At 38.6% G+C, this 21512-nt stretch overlaps 1 protein-coding gene across 9 annotated transcripts in view; it reads left to right on the forward strand.

Moving 5' to 3' along the window:
• Nucleotides 1-21512, forward strand: part of elna (elastin a) — a 67119-nt gene that overhangs the window by 43018 nt on the left and 2589 nt on the right. For 5 of the 9 annotated variants that reach the window (XM_069184378.1, XM_069184385.1, XM_069184379.1 and 2 more), the window contains 21 exons: nucleotides 389-430; nucleotides 1551-1595; nucleotides 1964-1993; nucleotides 2275-2292; nucleotides 2734-2757; nucleotides 3552-3578; nucleotides 4988-5014; nucleotides 5110-5136; nucleotides 5541-5564; nucleotides 6969-6995; nucleotides 7587-7616; nucleotides 8369-8401; nucleotides 10140-10175; nucleotides 11277-11330; nucleotides 11688-11774; nucleotides 13501-13551; nucleotides 14622-14654; nucleotides 15627-15656; nucleotides 16395-16427; nucleotides 19433-19465; nucleotides 20823-20876. In XM_069184378.1, the coding sequence (XP_069040479.1) occupies nucleotides 389-430; nucleotides 1551-1595; nucleotides 1964-1993; nucleotides 2275-2292; nucleotides 2734-2757; nucleotides 3552-3578; nucleotides 4988-5014; nucleotides 5110-5136; nucleotides 5541-5564; nucleotides 6969-6995; nucleotides 7587-7616; nucleotides 8369-8401; nucleotides 10140-10175; nucleotides 11277-11330; nucleotides 11688-11774; nucleotides 13501-13551; nucleotides 14622-14654; nucleotides 15627-15656; nucleotides 16395-16427; nucleotides 19433-19465; nucleotides 20823-20876 (765 nt within the window). The remainder of the gene's footprint in view (nucleotides 1-388; nucleotides 431-1550; nucleotides 1596-1963; nucleotides 1994-2274; nucleotides 2293-2733; nucleotides 2758-3551; nucleotides 3579-4987; nucleotides 5015-5109; nucleotides 5137-5540; nucleotides 5565-6968; nucleotides 6996-7586; nucleotides 7617-8368; nucleotides 8402-10139; nucleotides 10176-11276; nucleotides 11331-11687; nucleotides 11775-13500; nucleotides 13552-14621; nucleotides 14655-15626; nucleotides 15657-16394; nucleotides 16428-19432; nucleotides 19466-20822; nucleotides 20877-21512) is intronic. The other 4 variants (XM_015367527.2, XM_069184380.1, XM_069184384.1 and 1 more) reach the window with 4 other exon arrangements.

Here is a 21512-nt window from a genome sequence, read left to right on the forward strand (position 1 = left end):
AGAGCAATGTTTCTGAAAACGGGAAAGCTCTGAAAGGTTGAGGAAAAAAACAAATTTTCATTCTATAATTGTAATATCCAGATAAAAAATATCCCTTTTCCCCATTTCAGATGATAATGGTTTATGATCTTCTGTTATCTTTCAATGCTAACTGATCTTTCTTCTTCAGCTCAGCCTGATTAATTAAGCAATCAGCCCTTCTTCTGAACTGCTAACAAGACTTGCCAGAAACAACTAACAAACATCTTTACTCATGTACAGTCATTCTTTCCTCCTGTTGTATCTCAAGTCTTTCTCAGGACTCAGAGGACATACCATTGATATATAATCACACTGGAGAAAGATTTTTTTTCTTTATAATAACTTTTTCAAAACTATATTTTTCCAGCAAAGGAGCCAACGTTAGCACCTGGAGGAACTGAAATCCCAGGTATAAAAAATACAAATGAAGAAAAATAAGTTCATTAGAAATGTCTCAAGGGCCTCAAATTTGAAGACCTTTCAAACTTTAACACCACAATATAAACAATTAATGTATTGTTTTAATGATCACTTGACCCAGTCTGGATCTTTCACAATGGATTGTTGTTTAAAAGTGCACGTTTATCTTTCTGTCTGACTTCAACGATGCAGTAGTTATCTCCCAACACATCAGCTTAACAGAGATGTTTGCCAAATTTATAAAATCAAATCCGAAGAAAATAATAAGTGCCAACTTTTTTCAGTGTTTAAGGCTACCACCGTTTCATAACATCTTCTGAAACTATTTCCAGAACTTTACACACTTACCACCACCAATCAAGTAAATTCTGCTTCAGCTAACTCTTGCTCTCCAAGGAAACACAGCTACAGATCAATGCTGCATCACGCCGTTATTTCCCTGTTTGGGCTGCACTGTTGTTTACCTCCAGAGTATCAAAAATATGCTGGTTTGTGGCACCTTGATGCAGGTATTTCTTTACACTGCTGTGATCTGTTTAACATTGTTTAATACAAGTAGTTATAGGCAAATGACATCTACAGTTTTTTCAATTCATTCCAGTATATTCTATGTGACAGAAAGGTCTCCTCTGCCACTTCCAGAACATATTTGCATTTTTAATGACGGTATTTTGTTAGGTTGCTTTTCAGTGCAAGATTCTTTTTACATTGTCAGGTTAAAAGGAGCCCACTCCTGAATTTAAGAAATTGTGCAAGCTGTAGGTAGCTCTGAGATTACCTGCCCTCCCTGCGGCTATTTCAAACCACAACTGCGGCTGCAGTCTGATGGAAAATTGTTCTGCAGAATAAGTTAAATCGTGTGAATAATTAAATTTCCAGACAAAACGAATGGGCTCAGAAAGATCGAGCTTTAGACTAGTTTTCAGAAATATCTAAAAAGGAAAACAAAATATTTCCCAAGGCAAAGGCGTATTTTTGATGTCATAAACAGTGCAAAGACCTCTAAAAACAGTAACGTTGAAAGCTGCCCACTGGCCTACACCACATATTCCTGTGCTGCTTGGGATTCTAGCTGAAGGCAAAAGCTGAAACCTATTGTTTTTTGGCAGGAGCAACAGCCATTGTAACAACTGGAGGCAAGGCTCCTATACCCAGTAAGGTTGAACTGTGCATTGCATGTCCACTGGTGGAGCCTGTTGTCTTGTGTCTGCAGAGCAAAAAAAAGAATCTGTGAATTTGTTTTGGGGGCGGGTGTGTGTGCCAATTTCACACTCAAGTCTCTCACACTAACCCCTGAGGCCATTTGCACTCCACGATCTCCACAACCTGCGCCAGCCATGCATTTTCTTATCTGGGTGCCTGTAGTCATTTCGGTCAAGTACAGGAATCCCCAGGTAAACTGTGTTGTACCACTGTGAGTAACAAGATAGACAGTGCAAGATTTCCTGCACTGATAGCAAAGTCACCAAACAAATTGAAAAGAGGAAGAGATAGTGAATCATTTTCCCTCTTGGTTTTCCAGTTGGCACTGGAGTTGTTCAACCGGGTGTAGGTGAGTGTCTCTGTATTTTTGTTAGAGTCAATGATTTAAGCTTAAGTGAAGATTTTAAAACCAATTATCCAACCTTTCCACTGAAACAGGTGTCATTGCCAATGGGTTACCTGAAATGTGCAAGCTTTTCACCTACCAAGCATTAATTTGGAAGGTGGAAATCCAATTATACTACACTTGTAACAAAGATAATTGTGTAATCAACATCAATCTTCAAAAACATCCTATTGTTTATTATTTCTTTGTTAAACTTAATTTCTATTTATTTTCTATTGTTACAGGAGTCATACAGCCTGGTGGTATGTATGCCCATCTTAAGTAAATTTTGTTTTTTGTATTTACTCAAATCTGACCAAGAAAATAATCCTTAGATTAGCAGATTAGGTGTTAACATCTGAGCCAAAACAAAATTAAATCTGTTCATCTGAGAGAAACATCTAGCATGTTGCATGACAAATGTTTTATTGATGAAAATATCCGAGAGGACAAATGAGAATGAGTCCATTTTACAAGTACTGTATGTACTTTCTATACTACATACTTATATACACAATTAATATTTTTCATTATGTTTATGAGGAAAAATATAAATGCATAAATCCAAGAGCACAGCGCTGCCAAATTACAATTATAAAGTGCAGATTTTTTTAAATTATGTATAAATGAGAATGTATCAGTTTGTCTTTATGGTGTTCCCTAAAAATCTCTTGGATACTGACATTTTCTATTGATTTTCACAGTTGGTACAGGTGTAAAACCTGGTGGTGAGTAGTGCCTTTATTTATTTTTAAACAGTTTTAAAGATGGGTGTGTGACCTACTGTAGTTACTCTATTCTTATTTGTAAACAAAAGCACAATTTCATTAATATTTCGGGGGACAGGGTTGTTTTTGTTTTTGTTTTGGAGCTAATCTAAATTATAGTACATTCACTGCTACAAACCAGTTTATTTAAACCACCACTGACTGACTCCCAAAGATAATGCCATTCACGTAATCTGTTCCAGATTCATTTCTTTGGAATTTCAATTCTTTGGTTTTTTTTTATAAATGTATTTCTTTTCTTGTGGTACAGGAGTTGTAAGTATAAAAAATTAGTTAAAAGTCTTGTTATTGTATTTACTTTTAAAAAACTGACAAAGGAAAATAAGGATTGCATAGACTATACAGTATTTTAGTAAACTGTAAACCCTTTGTAGAGACTATATCTGATGGACATTTATGACAAAAGTGCCAAAAGACCAAACAGATCTAAATGTCAAATACTTAGCATATACAGCATCACAGCAGTGACCATTGTATGATAGTGAATTTAGCCTTTACTTGTTCGATTCCATGATGTAGGATGAGAGTTGGAGTTAGGTTTAGGATTTAAGTTAAGTCAGGATGAGAATTCTCATGAAGTGATACTGATCCTCACATTGTTCAACTCACATGTACTGTACCAGGAACGTTTCATCCCATTTCTTCAAAGAGAACATACACATTTATAAATGTATAAAACATGTATTGCTTCGAATTCAGGGACTAGCTGATTGAATTGTATTTTATTTGCACAGTTGGTACAGGGGTTGTGCAGCCAGGTGGTAAGTAACATTAATTATTACTTTCCCTGCTGAGCTTCATAAAGAAACATATCAAGGGTGGAGCAGTGGCTAAAGATCTGCACCTGTGGCTAGAAGGTTGCTGGTTCAAATCCTGCAGCTGGCAGAGGAATCCTACTCCATTGGGCCCCCGAGTGAGGCTCTTAACCCCAACTGCTCCAGGGGTGCTGTACAATGACTGACCCTGTGCTCTGACCCCAAGCTTCTCTCTTTGTCTGTGTCTCATGGAGAGCAAGCTGGGGTATGCAAAATGATGAATTCCTAAGAAATTGTATTGGGCTAATAAAGTGATGTTACGTATATCACTCATGATTGCAACAAATTCATTTTCCCGATAACATTATCCAGAAAACGGTTTTTGCAGCGGTTACAATGAGAATTCAATGAACAGACACGACACAGCTAAATTGAATGTGTTGATTGGGTTTTTCCATCAACAGCGTTGATCAACAGGAGGTGTGCTGTGAAAGACACAGGCTTTAAATCTGTGTGGCCAGCTTGGGAAGTCATTCAAGCTGCATTATAGCCCCATTCTGGTGTCTTAGAGCACTCTGCCCCATTCGTCTTGTAGAGCCTAGACAAGCAAGTGCACTGATCTCTGAGCTTCAGAAGCCACAATCTATCCCATCTTATCCCTTAAATGCTCATTGGGGCTCATGGCTGGTGATTGGGGAAATCATCAATCGGCCTGTGTTACACTGCAGCAGCTTGAGGACAGGTGTTGTCCTGCTGGAATTCTGTAATGTCTAAATGAGCCCACAGTAAGGTCAACGGGTGAGACCCCAGCAGTTGATCAAAGTAGCATTCAGATTGCCTCCAATCACAAGGGGAATTTTAGATACTCCTGGATGCCCTTTGCACTTGGTACTCCCCTCAAGTCATGGTGAGCTGTCATGACACATGGTCACACAGATCTTGGCTGTCATTGATGTACTGTGTGTGTCTGTAATGTCTTGCCAGGCTGGAAGTTGCTGGCTGTGAACACCCCAGACAGCACCTCTAGTCGAGTCTCCAACATACCAGTGGTGCAAATATATTGTTCTCCTGATAAGCGGTGCAAACTGTTTCCTTTCTCTGTTACTCTTTCTTGACATTCATCAAGTTAAATCGCCTCCCCATCAGCTTTCTTACTAATATTTCATGCTTATGCAACAGACAAATGAAAACACTCATAGTCAATCACAAATTATTTAGTGACGCAAAAATATCAGTATACCAATTCTGTATATCTTATTCTACTAAAATCATACTTGCACCTATAAAGTGATGTATTCAGCAAAAGTTTATTAAAAGTGTTCTTTTGATGCTGGCTATATTTAATGAAAACATATTAAAAAACAGAAAATATTAAAAGAAATGGTTCATTACATCTATTTCTTTTTTTTTTACAGTTGGTACAGGTGTTGTGCAGCCTGGAGGTAAGACATAAAGTGACTTATTTTTTAAAACTGCTTTAAAAGAAAACAAATGAAACAGTTTGGAGATTAATTAAGATTCATTTCTCTGTTTACAGTTGGCACGGGAGTTGTGCAGCCCGGAGGTGAGTGGTTTTCAATGTCAAATAATTTTGAACGAGATGTGTTTTTTCCAAAATTCAAATATTGTATTTTATCAGCTGTCTACATTAGTTGAAAGAGAACACAATTAGTGTATGATTTGCTCAGTAGAACTTCTATAATTTATCATTTGAATGGAAATATTTATTTTTTAATTAGTGCAGTTCACATAATGTGTTATTTCACTGGAAATGCCTAAGAAATGCATTTGTTTATTTTGTAAGCCTTGTAACGTGAAAAAAATATCATTATATATTTCCAAGAAAGCTCTTTTGCCAACTGTGGATTCTGGATTTATAAATTTGTCATGACGGATAAGGCATTGATTTGTCCATAGGGTCTTTACTAAAACATGTCTGTTCCTGACATTTTTTCTTGATTTTGACAGTTGGTACAGGTGTGAAACCTGGTGGTGAGTAGTGCCTTTATTTATTTTAAAGATGGAGTTTTACAAAAGGCATGAAGGTGCTCAGCCAACTACAGAGCAGAAGAGCAGCCAAAAACAAAAAGCCATCAATCAAAAAGACAAAGGGGCAACAAAAGTCACTCTGAATCCAGACCCTTGTGTTTATCTGGGATTAAGATCAGAATCTGTAGCCAATAATGTCAAACTTTTGCTACGACGTTTTGCAAATAAAATAAAGCCTTGGATTTGGAGTCAGTGCTGTGCTATTTCTGTTTCTTGAAATGGGATTTCAATCCTAAAAAGCAGGACTAAATTACTCTGAGCTCATTTTTAAATTGGACCTTTAGTAAGGTCTTTTTAAAATATGGCCTCTGGTTGTGTTTATTTGTCATAATGATGTAAGTTTTTTTCCCTTAATTCTACAAAGGAGTTTGAATTTTGGAAACATATCCATTTACCCAAGAGATGTCATGCTCAGTGTCTTGAAGATGTCAATGTCATCTGGGCTGTCTGTTGTCAAATATGTCCAGTTTTCCAATTCATTTGCCAGATTTAATATTTGTCTCAAGGCCTTGAGATGCCTTGTTTGTTTTTACATTCATCAGCTGTAAAAGACCTAGAAAAATATTTCAAGCTGAGTAAATTCTCTCATTTTGATGAGTGTAAGACAGAATGGAAACCTAAATAAACCAGTGTCCTTAATACATGACATTTGACTCTTCCATCTTTTTTTAATTTGAAAATCCGCATTGTTACAATACGTGGAACAGTTTCAAGGAAAATCCTATATTAAACACCAAATACTTTGCCATAGTTGTTCCAGTTTTTGCTACCCCCTACAGATATACCTGGGGTCTTTTGCATGGTTACAAATGAACAGAAATACATGAGAAAGTCAGCATGGTCTTTTTTTTCTAACAGTTGTAGGGGTTGTTCAGCCAAGTGTCAGTAATCACAGTTTATTTTCTTGTTTCTTTTGTTTTTTTTCAGGGGAAGCTTGTACTCTCACACATTCACCATTTAGCATGAATACTGATCTGGGATAGCTTTTTTCCCCTCTTTGGTTCACATGTTCTAACCCTGAAAGCATTTTTTTTCTTGACCTTTCCTTTCAAAGTGCTTCCTGACTTTGTATATAAATTATAGGACCTGCCAGTTCACAGCTCTAGATGCCTTTCATCCCTGTTTTTATTTTCCAGTGGCCGCCAGGAAAGCTGGAAAGCTCCCATGTGTTCACCTTGTGCTCGTAGTAGAATCCGATGGACACGTTTTCCCTGCTCCAAAACAATTTATTTACAGCATTAATACTTGTCAGTGTTTTGGGGGAAAAAAACAAATCAATAATGATGAAGAACACTAAACAGAATGGTATTTTCTCCTTCTTTCTCCATGTCTTTCTTTGTCCATCAGTTTTTCCAGGAGGACAGCAGATAGGTGGTAAGTCTTCCTTGTCAAGCATCTTAGTACACCAACAATAATAACACTAATTAGCTGCCCTTGGCCATTTGGTTGGGGAAACCACATTCAGTATTTCTTTTTCAATTAATATTTTGAGAAGGTTCATCTGAGTCTTGGAATAATGGTGTCAAGAAAATGTCTCCAATAGAATAGTTTCTATGTAAACGGTGCAGTATGTATATCCTCCACTTGATGGAGCCAAAAGACTTTGTACTTTCTTGATCGTGGCGGCACGCCTGCTCCCACTGCATTCATACAGTCCCTCCGGTGACTGTGAGCACTGTGGGAAACGGGGTGTTATGTCAGAGATCTAGTGGCAGTTAAAGAATCTGTAGATTTGTAAAGTATGCAACTGCAGTTAATATAATTAGTGTGTGTTCTGTTCACTGTCATCCATTACATGTATATACAATGTCTCCTTTGCTGCTTCAGCAAGAAAAATAATTTATACTGTGTAGTCCTGACAATAAAGTCTGAGACAAAATCATGTCAGTATAGATTTATGGTGAAAATGTGTTTCACAAACTGCAGTTTTATAATAATAATATGTTTTGTTTTTTCAAACAACAGCAGGTGGTGTTAAAGCTCCAAAACCTGCAGGTATTGATTCTTTCTCTTATTCTGTATAATGATATACTGTATAATGATAACGGTGATATAGGACTCACTTCAAATCTAATTTATTGAAAAAGAAAGTCTCGTCCAACTATCATTTCATTGTTTTGGTTGAGTCCAGTGTTGGATTACTTTTAACAATTTTTTTATACATTTTTAAGTAAATGTGCCATAAATACAAATCGCATACAAATTTGAGTTTCGACTCACATATGAATGACATTGTATCTGCTCACACTTCCTTGGTTCTTGTAATGTCCTAATAAAGAACAATGGGCAGTTCAATTAACTTCAGCACTGTGAGGAAAATAATTGCCTTTCTTATGCACTATTAATATATTCATTAATTCAGCCTGTACAAGATATCTTTAATCCAGATCCATGCGGCAGCTGTCCTTTCTCTCTTTCCCATGACAGCGTAATTGTACTAGAGCACGACCACTGTACTCAGCTCATTTTTTCAGGTTCTTTGGCAGACCGACATTGACAGGAATAATGCACTCTTGCTCAGGGCAGAATAAACTGAAACTGAGGACATGATATTGAGAAAAGGGCAAGAGACAATCTTAGTAAAATAACAGTTCTGTGCTTTCCATGAGCATGGACTGCTTTGTATATGTTGTTTGCAAGTGCTGGAGCAAGAGAAATATTAGCATAAAGAAACTAAAAATGTAATGTGGTTCTTCAGCTCTTCACTGAGGTGAAATTACAAGTGTTTTTTTCCTGTCACAATCCAGGTGGATACCCGCTTGGTCAAGTTTATCAACCAGGTATGTACGATATGAATTGCACAGAGAAAAAGCACTAGCAGATGTGGGTCATGTTTTCTTTTGTACTGAACCCATGCAGTTGATAATGGCACAAAGGCACTTTTTGTATCCATGTTCAAATACAGCCTTAACAATATATCTCAATCTGGTGCAGCATTTAGGGAAAAAGCTTTCTGAAGCCATCTCATTGTCATGTTTGAAAAAAAGGCCATTTCAACTCATTCCTTTCCCTGAAAGAGATTAGGTTTACAGAACAGGCTATCACAGCACCCAGTGAGCATGTGTTTGTGTCAGGAGCATTAGGAGGCACTTTGTCAGAGAATAAATAATTGCTGGAAAAGGTCTCTAAGTTTTGCAGGCATGTCCTTATTATCCCTTTGCCTGGAATTGTCCAACATTTATTAAATAACAGGACTAGGACTAAGTGATGTGATGGTCATCTACTGTATAGCATTGCAGTATATAATTTGTATTTGCAATATTAATATAGTGATTATATTATTAATCAAATTTATATTGAGAAATATGATTATGATATTGTTTTGACAATGCTATTATAATACAATACTTTTCTTTGTTTTTATATCATGTAATTAAAGCTATCTCTGATTGCCACAGATTCATATATGTTTCAGACACTCCAATACCTACCTGTATCAAGACCTTAGAACTTTTCAGCCTTCTGAAATACTTTGCTTAATTAGCAAATGAGCAAACTGGCTAAAATTAAGATTTTAAACTACTGTACTTTAAATGATGTCTGTGATCTACTGGCACACAGAATTAATGATATTTTTTTATAATTGCCATATACTTTACATGTCATTTATCTGTTGCATTAGTACTAACTACTGTACATTACCTGTATAATAACATGCTTTATATTGTAAAATAATAATTTTGCCTAGAAGCTAGAATATTTAAATAGATCAAAGTAAATCCATTTTCCCTCTTTATAGTCTGTAATATCTTGCACAACTCTAAGGAAAGTGTTTAAAATGTAATGTGTCACAAATTAATCCTCCCTGCCCCCTTTGTAATAAACAGTTACAGTAATGCTACAAGCACAATTAAAATAAACCTTCATCAATATGTATCACTACCGTGATAAATATCACATCATTTAATTTAACCATTAAAAAATTCACACGTGTATTTTTAAATATCACACACCCTTAAACTGGCCTGAAGCTTAAATGTTTTTGCTGGAGTCTTACAGGTTAATGTCTTTTTTAATGTCCATGTGTTGTAAGTGATCGCTTATATCTAGTCTCAGGGCTGTGAACTGTTGTGATCATAAACCCCCAAAACTGTTCCATCACCAATGATCAAACACTGTGTTTTAGATTGCAAAATTACACATTAGTGCTTAATCATATGACGAAATGGTGAATCTTCTGTATTAAATACTGTATGTCATCATAGATTTCTCACGTGACAGTCTAATCAAATTGCTAATGAGTCTGGTGTGTATGCAACATCTTAATAATATCCACTTTGATCATTTTAGAGTAGCACCATACTTCTGACTGCCCTGATTGCACACAGAGACATGCAACACAATTCATTTTTATTAAAAGAACTGGACACACACGCATTCCATTTCTGAACAATTGTGCTATGATTGCCATCAGGCTATCAGAAACCTATAAAACTACAGCCGCCCCTGCAAATGAAAAAATGTCATAACTCTGAATGATGTTGAGTACAAAATGTTTCTTCTTAAATCACCATTCAGGGGGATATCCTTTTGGAGGCTACCAGGTTCCAGGAGGTAAGGCACACATGCAGTCAGACATAACTGCCTCAGACATAACCTGCCAGTGGAAAATACCAGAGGGGTATCCCTACATGTCCATTTCAACTCTTACCTCCCTAAAACTTTACCTGCAGCACACCACCTCCAGACTCAGTGGCAGACAAGAACAAAACCATTATCATTTTCAAACAGGAAGGTCAAGTGCAAGTGCCTTTGGGGGCTGGAACATGTTTTGACATTTAACTTTGCGCAGACACAATTTTCGCGAGTGTAACAGGGTTCGGTCCTAACAGACCATAAGTGCAGCAAGTCCAGCACAAAACTGACTTGAATTACACAGAAGAATCTCCTTCCTCTGCAGATTTCAACTTCAACAGACTAAAATAATGAATGGAAAGAGAGGAGCTGAACAGTCTTTTTTAATCAGCATGCATCTCGCTGGCTCTTCAATTCTATGGTCACCAGGGTACAGCTTGCAAGCTTCTGTAGAGAGTGAAACAGCTGATGAAGGGCGGCTGTTGGAATTCAGGGCTAATAGGGTGCCTGAACAAGCAACAGGTATGCTCAAAGAGGAGTGTGCCTGTGACAGCCCGGAGTCTACCAGCCATCAGTTTTGTCCAGCTGTGCACGGTTGTGTAGGACCCTCTAGCGGCTGGCAGGGGCTACAACAAGTTATTTTTTATTTTGCAATTTTAAGATTGCAATATTCAACTACTGAAATATTAAAAACGTATTTAAACTCCCTCACCATCTTTACAGATGGACCCCTGCAGCCTACCCAGTAACTTGTTCATACATCTAACATCCAATGTCTAAATGTAAATTGTGCTATAATAACTTTTTTTATAAAGTGCCTTTCTAAACCCAAGGATGCTGAAATACTTGAAATTAAGTCATAGACGTGAAAAATGACTATTTTCCTGGATTTGCACATATTGCTATTTTAACTTTTGCACACAAAAAATTGATAGCTTAATGTTCTAATAAATTTGCATACCACAGAATAGCAATGCTTTTACATGAAAATACTGTACATTAGATCTACTTTGCTTTTGATTTAGTAGATCTAGATTTAATTTAGTTAATTAAACTGATTTTTGAAATTTGCTTCTACAGCAGGTCCTTACTATGGAGGGGTGCAGCCAGGTGCCAAACCACTGAAAGCCCCAGGTATGAAACTGGTTTAACAACAGTTTGAAACGGCAAAAGAAATCACCCAGACCAAATGGGAACTTTTTGGTACAGTGCAAGAAAACAGAATATCATTATCTGCAATTGACTGAACCCAAAATAAACAACCAAGAGAAGCTAGCTGGTGCAAAAATGAGATAGAAGACTGAAAGAGCACAGAAGAAGTATTATTTTTATTCATGCTTTGAAAGAGGCTGCTTGCAGTAGTAGATTAGGTTCATTCATGATCTGCTCAGCTGATATGCAGTAATAGTACAGCTGCAGCACAGTGAGACTGTAGCACAGGTGTTAGTAGCAGTGAGAGGCTGTGACTCAGTGGGCTCTGTTCTAATACAGGTGTTGGGAGAGCTGGAGTCGGAGCTGGAGTCGGAGCTGGAGTCGGAGCCGGAGTCGGAGCTGGAGTCGGACTGCTCCCAGGAGGAGGTACTGTATGAGTCTGCCTTTCAGTTTAGCAATTTGTAGTACAAAACACAAATGCTTGCTAAGTACGAAATATCTGGGTTAAATACCCAAGCTGTGTGTGTGTAAAAAATGCTTCCTCTTTCCTCATGTCTTACCACATCTGACCATTTTATTTTACAATGTACTGTATGTTGTTGACATGCACTGCTGAGGACAGCTTCTCTTGCTCTGTGGCTTAGCATACTCCTGACCTGCGCTGTCCTAGCCAGAAAGAAGCATGGTGAAAGAAGCATTGTTTGTCAACATTGGCCAATGTCTCACTGATCCTCTGAACCAGTTTCAGTCACACTGTCTGTCCTTCTTCTGGTCAGACACTTCAGGTGCTCATGCAGAAGGGCTGCTGTCTTTTAGTCACCTCATGAATGAAAAGACTTACAGTACTGTATGTCAACAGCAAGGTACTACAGCTGGGCGTCTCTTTCACTCTGTAACACTGGAGTGAGAGAAGACCTGATCTATAAATACAAGTTGTTCTTGTTGTTTACTTTGTAATCTGATTGTAATCTGATTTGAAAACAAGTTCCTGGAGGAGAAATAATGACAGGTTTCAGAAATAGATCCTGATATGCCACCAAAACCCCATCAGTAAGAATACAAGTACTGTAGCAAGAAATGTTATTTTCTTTGTCTGAGCTAACATACAGTAGTGCACAAGGACAAGGAGAGCCTAGTGGCAGATCCACTGAATTCTAATGAGACAGGGCCTAACCTCACAGCAGCTCACGAAAACCATTCTCTCGCACTCCTCCTTGACCTGTTGTTGCAATCAAAAGAGAGGAAACAATCAATGCCAGGTTTTATGCAAAAAAAAAAAATCTGTGATGCAAATATTACATATAGCAACATTAATCAGTACTAGAATGTGCATTGCACAGCAAATTAAAATGTCTGTGCTTTACAAATAGTGCTGCTCTAGTTTATAGTTACTGAGCCCTTTGTCAAGTTTATTTAGAAAGTCCTCCCAAAGCTTTGTTTTCCTGTGTGGTACAGTATCTGTTAGCAAAAGGATCTAATCCCCACAGGCAGAAAGTTACCAGTCTCTCCAGGAAGAGCTATCAATTATAGTTTCCTGGTGGGGGACAGAGCTTATTTTCATGTAGCTGACAGAAACTCTGCCAGGAAAGTGATCCACCCTGTGCCAGCTGGAATGAAGAATTTCCGCCCAGCAGGGACAAAAAGAAAAAAAAAAACAGACACTGATGTGTCCTTTTAGTGTACAGAGCAGTGGGAGCTCCTCACTCATTATTGTTTATTATAAAGCGCGTACTGTACAGAGAGAGGATGCACGATATGTTATTCACCAAAACTACAGCATAAATAGGCCCTGTCACTCAAAGAATAGTGTTTCTTTTAAAAGAGTCAAAAATGTATTTAGAGCACTTAGTATGTAGGATAATTTTAGCCATTCATTCATTGTTTACTTTACTTTGCAAGTTGTTCTGAATTCTAGGCTTTGTTTCCACTAAAGGGGAAGGCATTCAAGTCTGAGAACAGGATGCACCTATTTACACAAAGGGTTGTGGGAGTCTGGAACAAGCTACCAGCTTATGTTGTTCAAACTGATACCCTGGCTTCTTTCACGAAACAGCTGCAAGCAGGCTTCCGATCAATCACCAACTGGCAACCTAATTGGCCTCTCCTTGTTTGAAACCTTTCCTCTGTTATTGAGATTTATTTTGCTTTTCAGGTCTGAGGTATCCAACTGGTGTAGGACTGGGAGCTAAACCGCCAAAACCGGGTATGGTTAATATTTGCTTTAGCAAGAGAAAGGGGGGGGGTCTTTTAGACAACAGATTATGGGAACAGAGTTTTTTATATATTTAGAAAGAGAAAATCTTTTGACATTCATTAATTCTTTTCATTAGTAAGTCTCTAGTGCAGGGATTCCCAATCCGGTCCTGGAGGACTGGTGTGTCTTCAGGGTTTCAGTCCCAGCTGGGTTTGTAACAAGCTGAATCAGCTCGTTATTGGCTTAACTGGAACAGTTTCTACAAGATCTTCAGGTGGAAAAACCTAGAAGACCTGCAGACACTGGTCCTCCAGCACTCCAGATGCCCTAAATGTTTCAGGCAGGCAGTGTCACAAACCGTACACAGGCACACAGAGACCGTCGCATTCCCATGAGCATCCTGATCACTCACTAATTAACTTCACTCACCTTGTCTATTAAAACTCCCACTCTGCAACTCGTCCTCGCTCAGTATTGTGGTTTCCTCAGCCAGAGCTGTGTATCCAGTTTGCGACTTAGTCCAACCTCTCGTTTTTCTTGTGACCCTCTGGATTTCTGACCCTTTGCTCCTGATCTCTGACCTCGCTCTAGACTGACGATTTGGATTATGTCCGCCTTAGGAATTCAGTTGTTTTCTCTCTCTCTGACTCCGCAAGGGTCTGTTTCCCTACCTTTTTGCTCGGCACACGTGACAGGCAGAGTGTTTCTAAGCCTTTTCTAGTCAGTATGAGAAAACCTAAAAGAATCAGAAAGAAGAGACACTCACAGAAGAAACTGATCAGTGTTCAAAGAAGAATTTGTACTGTAGATCCACTACCAACATCAAGCACATAAGCTGTACTGTACTAGTCCTTCAGGGGGATTCCAGGACTGAGTTTCACACAGAAAGGAAATGTTTCAACTGTGCACTAAAGCAAATCCCACTGTGAGACTGGAAATATTAGAATCCCTTTTCTTGGAAGATCTCACAGATGTGATGTAACTAAAAAAACAGTGAAATGTCTTTAAATTTCACTGTGCTTTTCTGTCTGTTATTTGATCCGACTTCTGCATTCAGATTTCTTTTTTCTTCTTTTCAGGCTATGGTGCTTTGGGTGGAGGATTTGGGCCAGGTGAGTTTTTCAGATTGTTTGCCATAACCAACCATGTCATCCCTAAATTGTGCTACTGTTAACATCCAGTTTACTTAAGAAACCACTGTGTTTGTATAGTGTAAGGTCTCAGACCTTAAGGGTTGTACTCTCAATTCTCCTTAACAAATACTAAATAAATATATGTATTAATATATGTACAGATATTTAAGCCTCTTACTTTATATAATTAATATTATTATTTTTATATATACAGAATTTTTGTACAGTATATCTACATCTGTTACTTATGCTGCATCTCAACTAAAAAAAATCAAAAACTAAAAAAATAACCTGTACCTCAATACATTGATACAAAAGATTTACATTTTGACTTACTCGTGGGCCTTCCTTTAATAATCTGTTAACCTTTAATGATCTTAGATGCTGATTTTGCCTGGGATGAAGCAGGTCACGGGAAGATTCCAATACATTAGAGCTAACACTGGACATAGAAAATAATTTGTGCACTTTTATTCCACCTACTGTACTGTATAAGTTGCTACAGTATGTCAAGCCAGTTTGGAATCTGGCACTGTTGAGACCGAGTTAACTAATTAAAAGATGCCCAAGGCTTTTTCACAGCAGGTGTTCAGTAGGATTTTGCATTATAATTATATTCAGTAGGATGTTGCATGTGTATATTTAAGGAGCAGCAAAAACAAAGAGAGCTGTTTTCTTGCAGTGGGTTAGTACAGGCTGTCTTTGCAGTGAGTTGCAATTATGATTAAAACAATGGTCTGGATAGTGAGTAATAATAACCCACTGGAGCTCAGCAAGTGTGAGCCTGGCCTGTACCTGGATGTATGTAAAAGGGTCCCAAGACACTGTATGCAGTTGTATAGTGTATTGTATATACAGTATGTTAACCCATCCTCTCATTTATCAACAGTGCCAAACAGTTATTCTAGATTACTGTAGCTTGAAACTAATGAGCCTTTTCTTTCCATGCAGGTTATGGTGGCTACCAGCAAGCTTTCCCAGGTAAGAACTGAGAATCCGAGGTCTTTGTCAAACAGAAACCAAGGCTCAGATTGGACCAAATAGTAAACGGTGCCTCAGAAAGCTTTAGGACTTTAGGACTCCATACCCAGATGTGCTGCTGAGGCAGGTCCAGGCTCATTATTGTGTTCACTTCTCCAGCTGAAAGATGATCAGGGTGTCTGAGACCTACAGCCTGTTTTCCAGGCTCTGCAGTCTCCATGAATTTATTCCAGACCTCAGTGACACTGGCAAAAAGAGCATCTTTCCTAGAGGAAAGGCTGTGGCATTGTGAGTCAAGAGTGGTACATGCATATACAATTTAATCATTCATCATTCAGGAGACAGCCCGAGTATAACAACCTGCCGAAGTCTGCAGTCTTTAACACAGAACCAAAATGCATTATCTTTTTTAAGCTAATAAAAAGCTGACACTGAGCATTGCGAGAATAAAATTACTTTCTAATAGATCATTTTGGATTATACATTTGTTTAAACAATGGTATGTATTAAGGTAGAAGGTTCTCTATTGGTGACACCCTGTCACTAATAAAGATCATCAGTTCTGCTGTGGAAAAGTGTGTGTGGTAGATGGCAATTTTTGGGGGTCTGACTGTTTAATCAGGACTGTTTAGGGGCTAACTGTGGCGTTCTTACTCATCCACAATCATTGTTTGATGGCCAAATCGCGTTGCTTATTAACAATGGCTTAAAATCTTTTACACTCATGTTTTGGATTAGGAGCAGGAGCAAAGCAGAAATGCACTCAGACAGGTACTGTATGCTGGTGGCTCTCACATTGCCTTGGTCAATTCCTCATTCTTAACCAGCTGTGACGGAGAGGGAAACACGGCATTGAAGCAGGTTGGGGAAGCTGAAAGGCCAACTTCTCACCTGCAGAACCCAATAATGGGGATGATCTCAATTGAGAAGTGCAGAAAGCTTCAGAGGGACACAAACTGCTGAGATACAGACTTTATTCCTGAAATTGCAGCACTGGCAAAATCAACGTTGATTCAATGCAGGCACAATTGTCTATATTACTGACTACATTGGAACAGGATAGTGTAATGATAGCATCAGTTCAATTCACTTTGCTGCTATTCTAATTTATCTAAAAGATCTTTTGGCTGTAGGTTTCCTATTGAGCTTGCCAGTCATCGTTTCTAGTGAGAGGAAATATCTCAGACTAACGTATTTGACATCAGGACTTGCGGTCTGTGCAGTGGACATAACCAGGGCCTGGACACACTGTAGTGTTTTTGAAGCAGGTGTTTCGTTGGCCTTTTATCTTCAGCTATTCCATGCTTTCCCAGGCCTTCATAACCAGCCTTCCAGATTACAACAACACACTGCACTCTGATCCACGTCATTTTGTGATCCATATCATCATAATCCTTTTCAGTAATATAAATCACATTTGTTCCTAGAAATTGAGTGAAAATATCAAAGATTTTTTTTAAACAGGGGCGTCATTAATTCACAATCACCTAAATCTAACACAATGATTTGTACAACTAATAACCGAAAACCTTAACAAAAACGGCCTCTGTATATGTCTGACAGTCATTGTTTTAAGGAGACAGTGTGGGCTGGTGAGTAATTGGATTGAAACCGTGTGCTCTGTTTGAGTGCTTTCACATAGAATGTACACAGATCTTATAATAAACATAATCACAGCAGCAGCGAAAATGAGTCTGCATGAGAGTGCAGAGTGTAAAGGGATAAATAGAGGTTAATTCCATGCTGTTAAGTAGAACAAAAGAACAAAAACATGTTTCAGCTGGTCTCTTTTTCTTTTTAGCATGCAATTAACCATAACATGTCCCTAATCACAGTAGCAGTAAAGTAATTGAGGTGATGGGGTTTTCAAGTGGTCAGCACCCCATTTTTCTTATACTGTACAGTATACTACACACACTGCTTTGAGATTCTTAAAAAGTGCTCATCTCTTTTTTTGGCTTGTAAATCTTGTTTGGTTCTTTCTCAATGCATTAAATCTTCTGATATTGGCGTAAGACAGTATAAATGTATGAAATCGAAAGGGTGTAAGCAAGTCAGGGTCTCAGGATGTTTCTGGAAGACAAGATCTTCAAATTGTTCCAGTGTTTGCTCCGTCGAAGGACTGTTTTCCTCCTGTCAGGTTACAAAAACAACAGTTCTGAGATGGAGGGGGAATTTATTGAAAGGCATTGAGCTGGTACTGCGCGGCCCGAAAAACGAAACAAAAGCCTTTGAGAGGTTGCCCTCACCCTGCGTGATGACATACTGTACGCCGACTTTCGCATTGGCGCATAGCTAAATTCCCCACTCTGCAGTTGAAACGATGCCCCGTTTGGCAACTGCGCCACTTCATTAAGTGGATGGCTGCCTCTGAGGAAGGCAGCGCACCAAGGAACATGGTTGTCATGGGAACCGGGAGGAACAGCGAGATTCCAGGATTTAGTGGAGGAACTGTTTTTGTTTCAGAGTCACGGTTATTGTCACAGATGAACAAAATCTTTGTCAAACTCACACCACCAGGTCTTTGTTCCTGCCCGTCAGTTTTCTATTTAGATTTCAGGCAGGGTTTTTGTGTCAGGACGAGCAGTAAAGCTACTTGGTTTCGTCCTGCGTTGCCAGTGCAATTACCCCATAAGGACCCTCCAGAATATCTGTTCTTAGGGAATACCAAACAACTTTCAGCCCATGACATGGAGGTAATGATTTTCAAAGTAATTGTGTTTCTTTATGGACAAAAATACTGTTTAAGATTAGGGCACCTCTTTCCTCTAATTTTTTACACAACTACTTTTCAGCCTAAAGCCAGAGACTTTGTCTTCCTTCCCAGTTGTTTTCCTGATTTTCAACAGCATTTTGCCTCACGTGTTTTAATCTTAAACAACCCTTGTGGGTTTTAGGGCCCACGCAGAGAATGTTTCCCAGGGTAAGCTCATGTGCCATTCCGCTGGCTGTTTGTGGCTCTGTTTCACAGTGTTTCGGCAGACTATTTTTAGAGCCCATTTCTATTACTATCAACTAACTGGTTGCATAAGTCACAAGATGATAACAGAAAAGCAAAACATCTGCATCCTGCAAGAAATAGTCATTACTACATTCAGCTAGTTTCTACTGTTATCCACTAATTATTAATCCAGGTTTTATAAGTAGAAATAAGTTTAAAAACAAATTATTTTTTACCTTAAACTGTAGTCCCAAGGGTTAAGAATGGGAAACCTTTTCACCTGATCATTAAATAATTACTAGAACATTACATACCAGTTTTATAAAACAATAGTCTTTCCCACAACTGATTGTTTAAGAACTGATATAACTGAAAATCTAATGTGCATACTTTTTCATTTCACTCTATAGTTACATAAATATTTTGTTGTTTTAAACAATGGCAAAAATGTCTTTCATTCTTAGAGTGCATTTTAAGCTCAAATGTAGGGATGGACAGCTTGTTACGATTGTGCTGTTTCCCTCACCAATCGCTAACCATGAAAAAGAAAGACATTGACAGATACTTAAGTTGGATTTTACTGTATGTATAAATGTGCATAACTAGCAAAAGGGAAATAGTTCAGCAAGTTCCATCCACAGCAGCTGAACTGGATATACTGTACAGGAATTCATCATATTTTCTTTAACATATTCAACAATCATTTAACTCTCATTGCTGTACATTTTATGAGGTGCTATTTTCTAAAGCTCTCCATTTTTGTGGTCCAAATGTCCCTTTCAGGTGTTTTTCTACATTTCTGAGAATTAACCAGACTTATTCCTTTTGTCCGCAGGATATGGGCAAGTTCCCATTGGTGCTCAGTTAGGTGAGTTCAGCCAAACCTATATTTAGTAACTGATCTTTTTCCCTTTTACTTTCCCAAGAGAATTTAGAAATCTCACTGGTATCAGGCAGTGGTTTTTTTAACCCTGGTCCAGGAGGAACACTGTGTCTGATGGTTTTCGTTCCAGCTGAGGTCTAAATCTCCAGTGCTAAGTAATGAGTCAACTGATCTGCTCGGTTATTTCATTTTCTTATTTACCTCATCAGTCCAGAGTGTAAAAAATACCCAACTTCAAGGGTACCGTTTCCAAAAATGCAGCTCACAGACCATCACACAGCCGTCCTCCATGTGTTTGCCATTACTTCTGATTAAACAGCTCTAGCTTCATTGATGCTGGACAGATACAGGTGGGAATGACACTACCGAAGGAAGTGGGTCTTCCTTCTGCAGAGATTCTATTGGTTACATTTCAGGAAACACACCTGAACAAAGGCATTTCTGAAGCCCCATTCTTTATCCTTATTACCATGTCAACGGAGTTGATTGGAGATTGCTCCAGTGCAGCCCAGATAAAAAAAAATGATCAAAAACAACAAAGTTCATATTACACTTACACATACACAGGACATATTATCAAGTCAATCCAACATCCAAGATATGCATATTAAAATGTACGCGCAGTACTACATTTGATGCTTGGACACCTCCTCCCCAAAGAGAGAAATTTAAAAAAGGTGAGAGGGTCTGTGGACACCTTCCCAGCTTTCTGTTTGATGCGACTGTTGTACATAGAGCCAACAGAGGGAAGGTTGCGTCCAGTGATTCTGGAATGGCTGCGTACGGCTCTTTCCAGCTGTTTCCTCTCTTGGGCAGCTGTATTGTTGTACCACATTGTTATCGTGAGGATGACCGCCCTCTCAACCACAGGTCTCAGAATCTCAGAAATATGCTAGGCTGATACCAATTTCAAACCCCGGGTCACACTTTAAGAGCTGAAAGCAAAATTCCAAATATGCCCCAAGCAGAAAACTGAAATCTGTGTTCCGGACTCAGCTTTGACAAGAAGTGACATTTCACAGATCCAGGTGTCGGCAGAGATTACCAGCTTTGTCTATCCATTAAAAAAACTTCACAGCCCATTGTGATAATTTCGTCATGGAAATCCTTATGGTATTCCAGATAGGTAAAGGTCCGTGAAGTTTCTTCACACTGTAGACACACACAATGCAGCTATAAAAGGCACATTGTTCCAAGTTCTGGCAAGGTTACTTATTTAATGACAGACCAAGTACATTCCATTAATGTTACTGAAAGGATTACAAAAGGAAGTTTCCTGTTAACTGTCTCAACATTTGCAAATGCTCATATTTGTGTTCACTTTTCTATTGGTTTATTTCAGGTAAACCTCCCAAACAGTACGGGGGATTGTTAGGAAGGCTTGGCGGATACACAGGTAGGGAATCTCTATAACAATGACTTTGTAACCAAATAAATGTTTGGGTTGCTCTACCACATCAAAAAGCATCTTCACACACATTCGTCCAACCAGTACAGGGTTGCAGGGGATGCTGGAGTCTAATCCAGCAAGCAACAGATGCAAGGCGGGATAGACCCTGTGATGCCAGTCCATCTCAGGGCACACACAAACACACACACACAAACTCACACGAAGGCCAATGCTGTATGTATTTGGACTGTAAGAGAAAACACAGTTCCAAAGACATGAACACAGGGAACACATACATACAAACGCTATATAGACAGCTCTTCAGGAACTGAACCCAGAGTCCCTGTGCTGTGAAGTAGCAATGCTAACCACTCTATAGATATTATTTTCTAGGAGAAAGGCCTTATTTAATTAGCGAAAACTAATATCTCTAACAGGGTCTCATAATTAAGCTTCATCAAGCATTGGGTAACCACTGAACATTGGGTTAACAAAGCAGTGAAAGAACAGATATTCATGCTACCCTTCCAAGATCTGTGATTTTAGTACTACCCACAGTTCCCTCTCTGTGCCACACAAATGCAAGTATTCAAAAACACAAGGTGATGGCCCACCACCGTCAAAGCCAAGCTGTGGTTGAAG

Source organism: Lepisosteus oculatus, chromosome 26, assembly GCF_040954835.1.
Source record: "Lepisosteus oculatus isolate fLepOcu1 chromosome 26, fLepOcu1.hap2, whole genome shotgun sequence".
Taxonomy (NCBI): domain Eukaryota; kingdom Metazoa; phylum Chordata; class Actinopteri; order Semionotiformes; family Lepisosteidae; genus Lepisosteus; species Lepisosteus oculatus.